Here is a 14220-nt window from a genome sequence, read left to right on the forward strand (position 1 = left end):
TGGTCTCTATGTCTAGGTGTGTGTGGACATGCATTTTTTTTTTAGATCATGTGATGTTGCTACGTGTGTGTGTGTGTGTCAGAGAGAGAGAGAGAGAGAGAGAGAGAGAGAGAGGGCAGACATAATGGGCTCAGTGGGAGACGGGCGGTCATGGACGCACACAGCTGTCTGACATTCCTGCGCCGGTCGGAGGACGAGCTTCTTCTGCTAGTGTGTGTTTCATAAGCACAGAGAGCTCTGCTTTGCACGAACACACACACACACACACACACACACACACACACACACACACACACACACACACACACATATCTGCAGTGAAGCAACCTCAGCAAAACAAAGACAACAATAAACAGAGTCAAAAGTGCAAATTATCTGTTCTAAACAAAGAGAAATGTCAAAATTGGCTGAGGCACCGCAGTCTAGCACGTGGAAGACTTGTTCATACTAATACATGTTGTTTGTATATTTGTTTTCATAGCTATAAGCACTTGTGTGTGTGTGTGTGTGTGTGTGTGTATCTACAGTATGTGTGCTTCTGTACAATGTATGTGCATTATCGACTTAGTTTGCATTTATACTACGAATAAATCATCTGTCCCTCCTCTGTGCAACTAGAATTGATAGAAACGGACTTTCCTAGTGTGTAGTGTGTCTTCTACAGTGAACTGTGTGGCTGACACATCTTTTTTTTTATGTTGTGATGGAATAAATGTGATTTTTTAAGAAATAGAGGTACTTTTTTTCAGACATTTGGAAGGCACAAAGGGAGGCACAGGAGAAAAAACTTCAAGGCCAGTAGAGGGAAACTGTAGCTCCACAGGCACCGGCTTTACCACTTTTGCATTATGTCACATGAGCAATAAAAGTTCTCACAATGAATGGGGCCCAAAACGGTGACTCATCCTCGGCTTTCTTAGACTTTAGCACTGTGTCGAAGCATCTTTCCACCGCGCCATGAGCACAAATTTCAGCACCAACGATGTGTACCAGACAAATGATGAAAACCCCGCTCAATCGCTTCTAATTCTGTGCCTCACACCCAGTCCTGCAATGAACGCTTGCAGTGCACCAGGGCCCTCGGCGTCTCTTTCTTCTGCAGAGTCCTGAGGATGGCGTAGATTAGGATGAGGATGCACAGTATGAGCACTAGAGGAACAATCACCATGATCAGGGTCATGACCTTTGATTCATTGTCCGCCACCGTCACTACCACGTTCACCTCATCCGTCTCCTCCTCTGTGCCGTCAGGCTTAGAGGTTTGGTCCTCCGGGATTGTGTCTTTGCCCCTGTCCGGCTCTTTGTGCTCGTCTTTGCCTCGGTCTGAAGGGTTGACTGGTTTGCCTCTTGGTTCCTGCTCAGTGTCTGTATCAGGCTTCGGGTCAGGGACGCCCACACAGCCCATGAAGTCCTTCAGGATGGAGCGAGGGTAGCCTTTGTCTGCTTCCGTCTTGTGGTTGTCAAACCTCCAGTAATTGGTGCCTTTGTAGAAATAGGTGTAAGCTGCATGAGAGGAAGATAAAAGAGAGTTCAGTCAGCCCACTCATATGCAATGGATTATTCTGTGAATATACTGCAGAATACTACAGTGTTGATAGTTGGTGTCTAGGCTCTGATCTTGTCAGACAATAATAACTTCCAAATAGGGGAAGGAGACTCCTCAGAGCGCACAGGTGGATGCTGGGGTGGAGGTGGGGCTTTGGAGCTGTTTTATGAGCAGCAGCAAAAGAGTGAGCAGAGAACTGACGGCTTAAGTACACTGCCACGATCGAAAGGCTGCGTTGGATATATGTAGTAGTGAGTGAGGGGTGAGTGAGTGTGTGAGTGTAGCGGAGGACTGGAGTTGACTGCCTGAACTAGTGCAAAGGCTTTATTTTATTATTTATATGTGAATAAAATTATGTTTTGCCAATGATGCTGTCCTGGATGTATCTAACTCTATTTTCAAAGGAATAGTTCAACATTTTGGGAAATGCGCTTATTCACTTAGATGAGGAGATCGATACCACTTTCATGTCTGTACAGTAAATATTAAGCTACAGCTAGCAGCCGGGTAACTTAGCTTAGCATAAAGACCAGACACGTGGCTCTGGCCGTAGGTTTAAAAAAAATCCACCCACCAGCATCTCTAAAGCTCACTGATTAAACAAATGAGATCAATGTGTTAATATGTACAAAAACTATAAAAACGACAATTCTCCGTATTTTGTCGGCTAGCTGTTTCCCCGTTTCAAGTCTCTAAGCTTCTTCTCATCTAAGTCTCGGGAAGTCTCCTTTGGCAGCACATCAAATGTCATGCCAATAAAGCCTATTGCATTGAAAAATTGAATTGAATTGAAGTGTATTTCCCAAAATGTCGAACTATTCCTTTAAAGCTTTTGGAGAGATTGTTTTAGACTGAATCCAAAATGCTGCAAAGACTGTGAGCCTTTCTGTTGATTTAATGATTCTTTCAGTCATTTTAATCAACTTTGTTTGAAGAAAAGGAAATCCAAGGATCATTGCAGGGTAAGTTTGAAACCCGACTGATTCTACAACTTCGTCATTTCATGTGTAAAAACTATCTCATTTATCATTTGTCTTCCATTTCTGTGCAAACAAAAAGCAGACTCATGGCTGGAATGTTTCTTAAGGGACCAGTTTAGCCTTAGTTTGCAATCTCCCCAACATTCCCACATTTCGCACCAAATGAACGTTTGCAGGGCCAAAGCTGATTCTGATTCAGTACAATACCAGAGTAAAATGTGTTCATATCAAACTACAAGAAAGCCACAAATCAACAGGTTGTGTTGCTTACATGCACTAAGATTTGGCAATGGGACGCAAAAAGAACCACGTACAATCTTCTTGGGGTAACTTTCTGGGTGTAAATGCAGCTCTGTAGTGGAAACCAGGCTTGCAAAGACATTAGAACAGTTTGGGTGGAGATGAGATTTAGAGCAGCTCTGCCACAAATCTAATTTCCAAAGGAAGGACGGGCCAACCCTCAAACCAGAGCTCTCATTCCTCCCTCCTCACACTCATCCCCTCACCCTGCTCTCTGCTCTGCTTGCTCCAGCCTAACCAGTCTCAAATGTAATTTTTTCCCTCTCTGTCTCTTACACACCCCATTTCACCCCTCTAACCTTTCGTTCTTTCTCTCCCTCCGCCTCTCCTCACTCATGCTGTCCTCCTGCTTTCAACACTGTGTGTACAGCTTTTTGGTGTCTGTTGTGGTTCTCATAAACAGAAGCTGCTCCCTTCCTCCAAATAAAGGCTGCATTTGCTTTATTTAAAGTCATTATTCACCGCCGTCATCACTGAGGAAGGCTCCTTTGGGTGAGTGAGGGATCCTGCCCCATCTGCTGTTTGGCTTGGGGAAGTCGCGGTCTGTAGTCCGAGTCTCCTCATTGTATCGCCAGTATCTGCACACATCAGGCAGTGAGATGTATAAAGAGATTCATACATTTGTACAAAAACCTTTTTTAAACATGGACATTATTTTTAAAATCTGTGATTATACTGTACCTGTCTCCAGAGAAGAAGTATGTGTATCCGTTGGGCTCCCACCAGATTGCTGTGTCAATCTTGTGCGCAGGAACTCCCTGTCCATACTCATGTAAGGGCTGTGGGTATCCTGGCAGCACGTCAGCCTCCCTGAACACCCAGTATCTATCATCTGCAGGGACAGAAGGATGTGTATTTCTCTAAAGAGATAGTAACGCCTACAGTACAACCTTCCTGCACAGGTAATGTTTGTTACCTGGCTACGAGAGGGGAAATACGAGAGAAAGTTAATTGGGGAGAGAAGAAAAGCAGGGGAGGGGGGGAAGGAGTGGCATATGGAGAGAAAGCGATGGCCAGAAATGATGGCATATGTCATGGGGTTTACTCACTCCAGGAGAAAAGTAGAGGACAGGGAAGGTAGAAATGGTAGGCATAACGCTTACTTTCCAAGATTTCCTCAAGCGGGAGCCAATTTCTTCTCTAACCCTAACCTTTGGGCATGCTTTTCAGCCACTTTCCACCTCCACTGCCAGGTTGCTGCTGCATTGCAACATACTAGCCTGCACTGTAATAGCTGCAAAAGATTGTACACTGGAGCTTTTACTAATCCTGGTCCTCAAAATTGAACTTGTGCAGCTCTTCTTAAACCTCGCAGGAACGTGACAAAAAAAGTAGGAATAATGCCAACGACAGGAACATTTACAGGAATCTCCTATGGTTTTATTTACATAGCCCAGAATCCCAAAGTTGCCTCAAGGGGCTTTACAATCTGTACAGCTTACGACTCCCTCTATCCTTAGACCCTCGATTTGGATAGAGAAAAACTACCCCCAAAAAACCTTTATGGTGGTGGTGGTGGTGGTGGTGGTGGGGGGGGGGGGTTTGTGATCAAATGCACAGAAAATCCGGGAAAAATGCATGACCAATCAACATACAGCCTGATTGTAAAAGTGAAAGCTCTGCAGCTGTTAACATCTGGAGCAGTGAACTGCAGAGAGGGCTGACGCAATCCTCCGCCTCTCTCATGAGGCCTGTTGGGGCTCAGCTGGAGTGTGGGTCATACTGAGCCAGCAACAGCCGCCACGCTGCAAAATTCAAGACACTCAATGAACTCAGCAACACACACACACACACACACACACACACACACACACACACACACTAATACACACAACTCAATATTCTCAATCGTTTTTCAATAGTTTGGCTAGAGGAGTTCTTTTCTTTTTCACATGACGTCTACTGTTTTAAATATTTCTGTGTGTGTGTGTGTGTGTGTGTGTGTGTGTGTGTGTGTGTGTGCCAGATATGGAGTGTTATAGCTGTGTTGAATTATTACCATATCCTCGTAAATCCAGTTGTGTGGGGGAAAACATGCTGAGTTTGCGCTGTTTCCTTCCAGTCTGACCAGTTCAAATCAAAGCACAGATTTGTGTTTCACTCCCCACTCTGTTTATAGAACACACTCTTAAACAGCTCCGCGTTGGCTTCAGCTTTGCTCGTGGAAAAGTAGCAGAGAAACATTGCAGAACTAACCAGCCGCTTGTGCCCTAAAGCGAGGCGCTAAAACCATAAAAACGTAGTCTTCCCAGAAGGTTCTGACGTCACACATCACGCCGCCTGCTCAGCATGTGGCCGCTGTGTTGGCTTAAGTGACAGGTTTTATTGGTAATAAACAGCTTTGGCGTACCTTTAAAGAAGACGAATTTGCCATCGTGACGCTCGTAGGCTGCGTCGATGTCGCTAGGCAGGCCGATCCAGAAGACAGATATCGGCATGGGGTAGTTGTCCAAGACCCGGTTCCTCCTCACACGCCAAAACCAGCGACCCTGCACAAGCAAGCAAAAATAATGATGTTTATCTTTCACCAAAATGATTCACTGTTCACTTCCACTTGCATGACTTGAATGTTGTTTTGACTCTAGGCAGGGTCATGTGAGTTCATAGATGTCTAGATGTCCTTTCCTATGTAGGTCAGGAGGCTGTAAAAACACCAGCAAACAGTGACAAGCTCCCTGATCCACAACATGTGGTACATTAGAGTTTCCAAAGCCAACCCCTGAATTAAACACTCTCTGCACTGATAGGATCAATCACTCTTTACTGCTCACCTTGAAAACAAACATCTCCCCCCTTAGCATGGTCACCGTGTCAAAGTCCCCATCACAGATATTGGGGGCCTGGTTGTCCGGCAGCTTGGGAGGCCGAGGAGGAGGCGGAGGAGCGGGGGCATCTTTTCTAATGTACGGGGTGACAGGTTCCGGCTCAGGCTTGGAGTCGGTGGGGAGGACAGGAGGTGAGGTGGAGCTAGGGCTCGGCTCCGGCCGGGCTGGGGGTTGTTGGCTGCCGTCGGTTGGGTTGGGTGATTCGCGTGGAGGGTCGGTGGGATAAGTGGAGGTGGGTTCACCTTCAGGAGGAGAAGGGGAGGTGGGGGAGTCGTCATCTGGAGTCTCTCCAGGGGTCGCAGGAGAAGTGGGTGGAGCACCAGTGATGAGAGGAGGACCTGAGAAGGAAAAGATGGAAAGCTTGGGCTTAGAGCAAGAAAAAGAAAGTTTTTTTTCTCACATTTTCAGCTAAAATACAAAAACAACTTCCATCTGAAGTGAAATAAATTCCTCCAGCCTGTCTGTGTGACATTGGACATCAATAATGTCTTTTATACTCTCCTCGCTTTCCCTCACAATACGCTCTCTATCTCTCCCTCACACAGAGAAATGTAATTTTCCATTTTGTGCAGCAGCTTTAAGCTCGCTTGATTGACTGTGCTGCTGCTCATTGGAAAAAATCAGCCCTGCTGGTTGCTTGGAGGAGAAAACACACAGATACAGCCAGTTATGTAATACGTACGGACAGCTGATGGGCTTGAAGACGTATTGAGTTACACTGAGCCAAAAATATTGTTAGGAATATATGAAGGCTGCTGTTGGCCAGTGACTCAGCTATCAGTATGTGGAGAAATGTAGCTTCTGCAGCATTTTAACTTGCCGTATAGTCTACAGACAGTGAATGTACACAAGTCTTTGTTTCTTTTCAGTGCTCTGCTTTTTTCTTAAGCAGTATTAGAGGCACCATGACAATAAGTAAATTCGGAATTCAAATTTCAAACTTTTTATGGTAATCATTCAACTTATGAAATCATTTATTAGGTACCTTCTCAAATCTGTTTGTTTCTGTGTGTTTCTTCCTTTCACATAAGAATTCACATAATGGATTCGGTTTACTGTATTTAAGAGCCTTGAAAAGCTCACTAGCTGATCACAGGGCAAAAAAAACCGCCTGTCTATGAGGGGGACCACCTTTTCAATATTATATATATTATATATTAAAGCTCCTGCACATAGGCAGGCATTTCTGTTGACGTTACAAAAATACAGTCCTAGCTTAAAGCTGCATTAACAGATTTTTGGGAGGAGCTGAGCAAGCTGTAAACACAACATTGACATATTATCACCTTATAAAGTCTTTTGCCAAACGCGTTTGCAAATGGTTGCCTTTGCATATCACCAACAAACACGGAGCAACATCAGCATTAATTTGGGGTCGTGTTTGTGTCGTGTTTAGCTGCTAAATGCTCCACAACTTGTCTGTTGTTTGGTGCTGGAAAGGTAGTTTATAGTGGATTTCTGAAGCTTGTTCGCTGAAAACAGCCGCCTGCTATGGCCGAAAAAGAGGTTGATGAGAGCGAACCAAGATAGTAGCTGTGGGCCAAAAAAACAAAACAATGTGCTGAAAGAAGTTAAAATGCTCAGTGGAGCTGAGGGCAGTTGGTAATAATTCTCTGTGGGTTCACACTTTCACATTATGCAGAGTCATTTGATCCGTTGCTAATATAAAAATATTGATTAGTGCAGCTTTAAAGTAAACTAATGAATGCAGAGTTTTGGTTTCACTATATCTTTATATCCTTTTAAATCTTCCCTTTTTATTAGAGGCTTAATGTTACACATGAACCAACGGGCTTATAGCAATATTATTGTATTTAAATATCAAGTATTCTAACACTTATGGTTACTTATAAATTATTTCGTTAGTTTGTAAAGTTAGTTTGTAATAAATCTGACTACCTTTTACCGAAAGTTGCAAAGTAAGTACTGAATGCCCCAGCACTGGCTAATAGACTCTGTGTCCCTCGCCTAAATAGTTAAGTGATAAGTCAACAGATTAGTAGCTGATGAGGAAAAACTGCTTGCATAAAAACCTCTACAAAAGGAACCCAAATGTTTATTCTGCCAACAAAGTTTATGCTGTGTTAGTCTCTATTTAAACTCTTCAGATCTTCATCCTATCAGAGCTTTTCTCCAGCACAATCCTTTAGATCTGTTTAGTAAAGGAAACTACTGTATAATTTCAGTCAAAACATTTACCTTACATTGTTTACAGCAGAAAACCTACCTCGATTTTTTACATCTAGTTTGTCAAAACCTCTAGTTTTGTAGTGCAGACGTCTAGTGTAGGCGTATCAATAGGCCACAATTGTGTGGAAAGATTTGGGGTTTGCTGGGCAAACTAAAACCTTAGACAGCAAGATCTTTATCTGGGATACCAGAGATGTGACCAGGATAAAACAATGGACAGTAAAGAAATGCATGAAAAAAGGAAAACGTGGACCCTGTGGAAAACCCTTGTTTTCGTCTGAAGCAAAAGAAATCAGTCATTCAGTGTAAACGACGTCTGTAATGAATCGACGTCTGCAGTTAAAGAGACAAATGTTTTGGCCTGTAATTACAGCTCTTAAAACAGGGCCACAGCACAAACACACCAGCACATAAATACAGCACACTGCAAACAACATGCGCACACACACACACACACACACACACACACACACACACACACACACACACTCAAAGATCATCTGTCAATTAACAATGCCATCCATTCACGCAGGGAAAGCATGAGAACATCATAGCGGCATGCATGATATGCCACTTTGAGTGAAGTCTCACTGGTTTTGTGTGTGGTTGGCCGTGTGTGTATGTGTGTGTGTACGCGCATTCACACAAAGCTTCTTTACAAGGCGTCTTGTCTTCCTTTGACGAAGGTCCAGATGTGATACGAGTGTGATATAGCCTCAAATTAAAGCTGACATTCTGCACTTCAACCTCACAATGATTTTGAAGCTTGATTAAGGTGCTACAACACTAAAACGTCAAAAACATGGAGTTCCCTGTTTTATTTTGCACTGTTTGTGTGTCCCCGCAAGGGCTGGAAGATGATACAAATCCAGTTTTGTTGGAAAGGTCGAAAAGGTTTTAGCTGTAGATATATTTTAGATTTGAATCATTACAGACAAAGCTGAGTCATGGGCTGAGTTATGGACGGATGTGTGGAAAACGGGAAATGGACAGTTAACACATGTCAAGACTGTTATCCATAAAGCTCCATAAAGGACTCTTTGCTTTCTGCATAATGACACGAGTATCTTTGCACTAGTATCTAGCACTTACCGTATATGTACTGTATTCCTTTGATGTCATCCTCGTGTAGTGTGAAGTTGTGCGTGTGAATCCACTGGTAGAAAGGAGCCATTATGGCACTGGGGTTATCCGAGTGCTCCAGACCCAAAGCATGACCAAGCTCATGGACCGCCACCAGGAAGAGGTCTACACCTGCAAGATGGACAGTTTTACACACATATAGTACGTAGATATATTTGTGAAAAATATTTAACTTACATCATACATTTGTGTAAAATAACATGCAACAAAGGAAATGTTACAATAAAACATATAATATGATGAAGTGCCATGTAAAACTGGCCCAAACCAATCAAAGAGGCATCATGTGGCATTAACCCATGAATAGTTTTGGTCCATGTGATCTGCATACTCTCTGATAATGCTGCTGTACAACATTTCCGAAACACACAACATGAGCTGTTCCACCATTTTCAAAACATTTTCATTAAATCAAGCTAATAAATGATTCTGTAATTAGTATTACAGTAGTACAAGACCACAGATAACCAGCTAATGGTCTGAGAGATGATCCCTTCACCAGAAAATCACAAGTTAAATTCCCAAAAAGAGAAAAATCAGCCCACTAACCTTCTGGGTTTTGGTTGTCCAGTGTCCAAGGCTCATCAGCATCAAAGTGAGTATCCCCACCTATTCCTGGTCCGGGGTAGTAGGCGTGGGCCAGAGACCCCCCCTCGCCATCAAACAATGACATATCACCATGGAAACCAGAGGCAAACAGCAACAGGATGTCAGCGAGCTCTGCCTGGCTGCTGTTGATGCTGATGTTGTGTTCAGCAGGTAGCTCCTCGAAGGTGAGCGGCGTGACCCGTCTCCACGCGTCAAAGGCCTTGCGGATAGCATTGTACGTCCGCTCCTCACCCAGCGAGGAGGGGAGGTGTTGATTCATTATACTGGAGTCAGGAGAGAAAGCATATTGGAGTCGGTATGTTAATCCCTCTGCTTTAGTTTTATTTTTTACATTGCAGTGCTACAAACCTGTAAGTGATGTGGTCTTTGCCCCACTGCTGTCCAGTTAGAGCGTAGCGCTTCTTCCTCACGCCATCATCTAGCTCTGCCGCTTTTCTGTCTGGGAGGCCACAGCGAGGCAGACGCATGGCCCTACACACACACACACACACACACACACACACACACACACACACACACACACACACACACACACACACACAGCACTTTACAGACTGTTAGCTGCAAAAAGTGGCTGCAGAATTTCCACAAAATGCTGCTTGAACAGGTAATATAATGACCACTTTCTCATGGCCATCAACTCGACTTTAATGCTGTCTGCTGGAGCCTTTGTAAACTAATCCTTTTTCTAGACTACTCACAAAGCTGGAAAGGGTTTTTTTTCTAAGCCAGGACTCAAACAGTGCAGCATGCAGTGCGTAACACTGCATTTTAGCCCCTTTTCAGGACTAATCTCTGAAAACTGTGGAAAGGGAAAAAACTCAACTTGTCATCTTAAAGCAATAGATTGACATTTTGATAAATACCTTTTTTTAATTTAAGAATTAAATAAGAAGATTGATACCACTCTGAAATCTGTACTGTAAATATGAAACTACACCCAGTAGCTGCTTATCTTAGCCTTCCACAAAGACTAGAAGCAAGGGGAAACAGCTAGCCCGGCTCCGTCTGAAGGTAACAAAACCAGTCAGTGTCTTTTTTACGCTTCGATTTTATTTTTGTATGGATTAAACAAGAAAGAGATATTACGTGTTAATCAGTGAGGTGTTGGTATGCTAATCTAAACTAACCAGCTGCTGCTGTTGTAGCTTTACAGTTAGCGCACAGATGTAAGAGTGGTGTCAATCCTCTCATCTAACTCTCCGCAAGAAAGTGTATTTCTAAAACTGTCAAACTATTCCTTTAAGACCTTGTAATGTTTCCATAAACCTGACATACAGTAAGCACTGGGAGAACAAAGGCCTAACACACTGAATCAAGGTCACAGTGGAATATGAGGATATGACACAATACCCTGACTAGCCTCATTAGTCAAGATGTGATATAAGCAAAATAAAACTGTAATGCAGAACCTTATTGCCATAAAAAAAAGTACTAAAAGCAGCCACTGGGAATAACGAACACATACATCTGGCTATATTATTGTGTGACGGGGAAAAGCCAGCGCTCCGAAACAAATTGCTTCAGTGTGCTCGGTTGTTGAGGCGAGGTTTTGTGGCCATCCATCATTCCATCTATAACTTTGACTGTATAAAAAAAAAAATGAGAAACTTCATTTCAAAAAATGCAAATAAATGAAAAATGAATTCCTACATGCTTTAAAAACATCCCGCAAGATCCCTGGAATCAGTTTGTGGTCACTGCACACAAATGTTAAGAAATGCCTTCGAGACAAACATCCTGCAGAATGAAACCACCGCTACAAAACAACATAGAGCTTACGCGATGGTGGCAGGGTCCATCTCTCCGGTCACCTGGAGGCCATAGAAGCGCTGCATGTCGCTGATGGCTTTGGACAGAATCTGAGACGACTGCATGGTGGACATCTGCCTGCTCACTTGAGACAGGTAGCCAAACTTACGGAGCCATGCCTGTGAGTAGAAGAGGGGGAAAAGTTGCTCAACACATGTGTCTGCTTTTGCGTGTGTGCGACGCATGGGGTATGTGTATATATATGTGTGGGACAGCTACATCTGGGAGGGAGGTGATGTTATGCTAACCCAGCTACCAGCCACTGTCTAATGACTGGAGGGAGCATCTGAGGAGTTAAAAGAAAAGAGAAAGTAGAGATAGAAACCAGATGGCTTCCATTAACATTACAACATTCCTGCTCTCTCATTCCTGCTCCTTCTTCTCACTGACAGCCACGATGAGGAGAGGAGAGGAGGAACTGGAAACGGGACAATAATTAAACTGCATATCACTACTGTAGCACACAAGAAAAACACAAAGCTCGGCACGTATGTACTTCAAATGACGCGACGATCTGGCCTACTGGTCTAGTGACACATGCTGGATTTTCCCTCTTTGTTTCATGTTTGCTGACAGTGAAATTGAGCGTGTGTAGCCACGTAGCACAGGCAAACAGGACCATGGCTCCTGGTGGGTGGGTGGGGGGGGGGGGGGGGGTTCTGCCCTTTAAGAAGCCTCATCAGCAGAGCTCAAAAACAACACCACAGGGCCCTCTCTCACAGCTGGATCATGGGACTCATACTTTCATGCATGTACAGGATGAACACAGGCCACGGGCAAAACACACACAAGCGACACGCATCAAACTCATCATGCGTGCACACACAAAGAAAGAAAATCCTCAGAGGCAATTAGTGCATAGCATGACAAGTCTCAACCAATGTAACCTTAGAGTGGACTTATTCACATGAAGCCCGAAGAACATGAAAGAAGGGAAGCAAAACCTCTTACACAGCAGGACTGCAATCATATTCTGACATCATTATATATATATCACGACACAGCACATATACAAAAACAACATATAAGAGAATGACATTTGTGTTCACTACAATGAACTGTGTTCCACTATTATGTACTGAAACAGACAAGGCTCTTCACACATGTAAATCAAAAACCTAATAACGTATTTTGTTACTTTTTCTAATGACACCTTGCTCTTAATAATGGTATTAAGCATTTATAAGCAGTGTATAGACACTTAATAACGCACCATCATGTAGTTGTCAGCAGATGTAAGGACATGTTTATTAAAGCATTTGTCAACGATTATAACTGCCATCCGTCTGTCACTGATGTATAAACAGCTAATGAATGTTTGATAACACAGTGTCTAATCAAATATTGTGATATCCACATGGTATAATTAACTATTTATACACATATACAAATATTCACGTTTGTAAGCGTGTTCAGACCTCCTGAAGACATGTTGAGCTCCATGGTTCGTTCTCCATCTGAAAAACAGCAGTTTGACAAAACATTCCTACCTCAAGGTCAACTTACTAGATTTCTTCCGAAGCTTTCAGCCGCATTTCATGGCCGTTGTTAGCGAATAAAATTTGCTTAGTTGTCATGAGAGTGGAGGACAAGTACTCATGTTGATTTATATAATTACAACTGTGTTACATAATATTCATTCATAACCCAGTTATCATAAGTAAGAAGTTACAATTGACAAATACATTAATAAACACTTAAAATGTCCTTTTATCTGCTTACAACAACGTTACAGTGTGTTATAAACAATTTATTTATTGTTATATTCTGCTTATAAATTCTGCTAATTAATTAAGTGTGGATTTTATGAAATTTAACATGTGATCATATATCCACTATTCGATTCCAACAAAAGTCAACAAACACATAACACTGAATTATGTTTTAACCCTACAGATGAGTTTTACCTTGTAATACAATCCAACTCCTACCACTACAGATAGGTAGATGGATGTGCACTCCTTCCATGTGTGAACCACATGCTCAGTGTTGTCGTTATTTGGAAAAAGGTCAAGATGTCAGATGACATCCCTGCAGTAACACAGCCCACCTGATGCTTTGATGTTTTCATCAAAACAAACGTGTAGATCTGAACTTATAACCTGCTTAAGAAGAGCTATAACTCTACAATCAATTGCATCCAGGATCCACTCGGATAATGTTAGAGCAACATGATAATATAACTGTAGATGCATGAAGTAGTCACAAATACCAAAACGGAAATGTTAGGACCACAAACATGGGGAACCTGGTCTGTGTCTTGACCCACAGACATGACTGTACCTCAGCACTGAAGCCTTCCTCCTCTGGGACGTCTGCCGCTGCGCTGCACAGGACCAGGGACAATAAGGACGACAGAGTGATTATGATCTTAGTCCAGGGTTGTCTGGGTGCCATCATCTTCACGGTGTGGAGCACGGAGTTGTGGAGCGATGAAGGTGACAGAAAAGAGCCAAACAACTTCCTCCGGCGGGCAGAAACACAGGGACAAAGTGCTGGAGGGATTATTCTCTCCTCCTCCTCCTCACATTTAAGCACAAAACTCCGCAACAAGTGAACTATCTGCTCATTTTTGGAGTAGGCACGTCGGAAACCTCGAGAAAATCTCTACGAAGTATGTTACGCAAATAAAGGTGCATTTACAAACCGTCGGAGAAACAGAAATCGAGATACTAATCCATTCCCGGCTACAGGCAGTCCGATTCCACCCGGGCCAGCAGCCTCATGGCTCATCCAAGCGCTCATACAGCAGTTTCTTTCATGCACACAGCCAACACTGTAGCCAGCGGGCAAATGAACTAGACCTTGCCCCTTT

At 43.2% G+C, this 14220-nt stretch overlaps 1 protein-coding gene across 1 annotated transcript; it reads right to left on the bottom strand.

Moving 5' to 3' along the window:
* Nucleotides 1-1036: 1036 nt before the first annotated feature.
* Nucleotides 1037-14041, bottom strand: LOC139286055 (matrix metalloproteinase-15-like). The gene is made up of 10 exons (XM_070906718.1): nt 13689-14041; nt 11376-11524; nt 9942-10064; nt 9534-9856; nt 8934-9095; nt 5598-5989; nt 5177-5315; nt 3508-3658; nt 3289-3404; nt 1037-1503 (listed from the first exon to the last, which is right to left on the bottom strand). The coding sequence occupies exons 1-10, from the start codon at nt 13803-13805 to the stop codon at nt 1037-1039; spliced, it is 2139 nt and encodes a 712-aa protein (XP_070762819.1). The 5' UTR covers nt 13806-14041.
* Nucleotides 14042-14220: the final 179 nt, after the last annotated feature.

The sequence above is a fragment of the Enoplosus armatus genome, chromosome 6, assembly GCF_043641665.1.
Source record: "Enoplosus armatus isolate fEnoArm2 chromosome 6, fEnoArm2.hap1, whole genome shotgun sequence".
Lineage (NCBI taxonomy): Eukaryota > Metazoa > Chordata > Actinopteri > Centrarchiformes > Enoplosidae > Enoplosus > Enoplosus armatus.

What these genes read in the sequence shown, in the direction of transcription:
- LOC139286055 (XM_070906718.1), bottom strand. Translation starts at nt 13,805, where the DNA reads ATGATGGCACCCAGACAACCCTGGACTAAGATCATAATCACTCTGTCG. An exon ending in AAAGACCACATCACTTACAG is followed by an intron (nt 9,857 to 9,941) that starts GTTTGTAGCACT and finishes TCCTGACTCCAG; the next exon opens with TATAATGAATCAACACCTCC. An exon ending in GGACAACCAAAACCCAGAAG is followed by an intron (nt 9,096 to 9,533) that starts GTTAGTGGGCTG and finishes TCCATCTTGCAG; the next exon opens with GTGTAGACCTCTTCCTGGTG.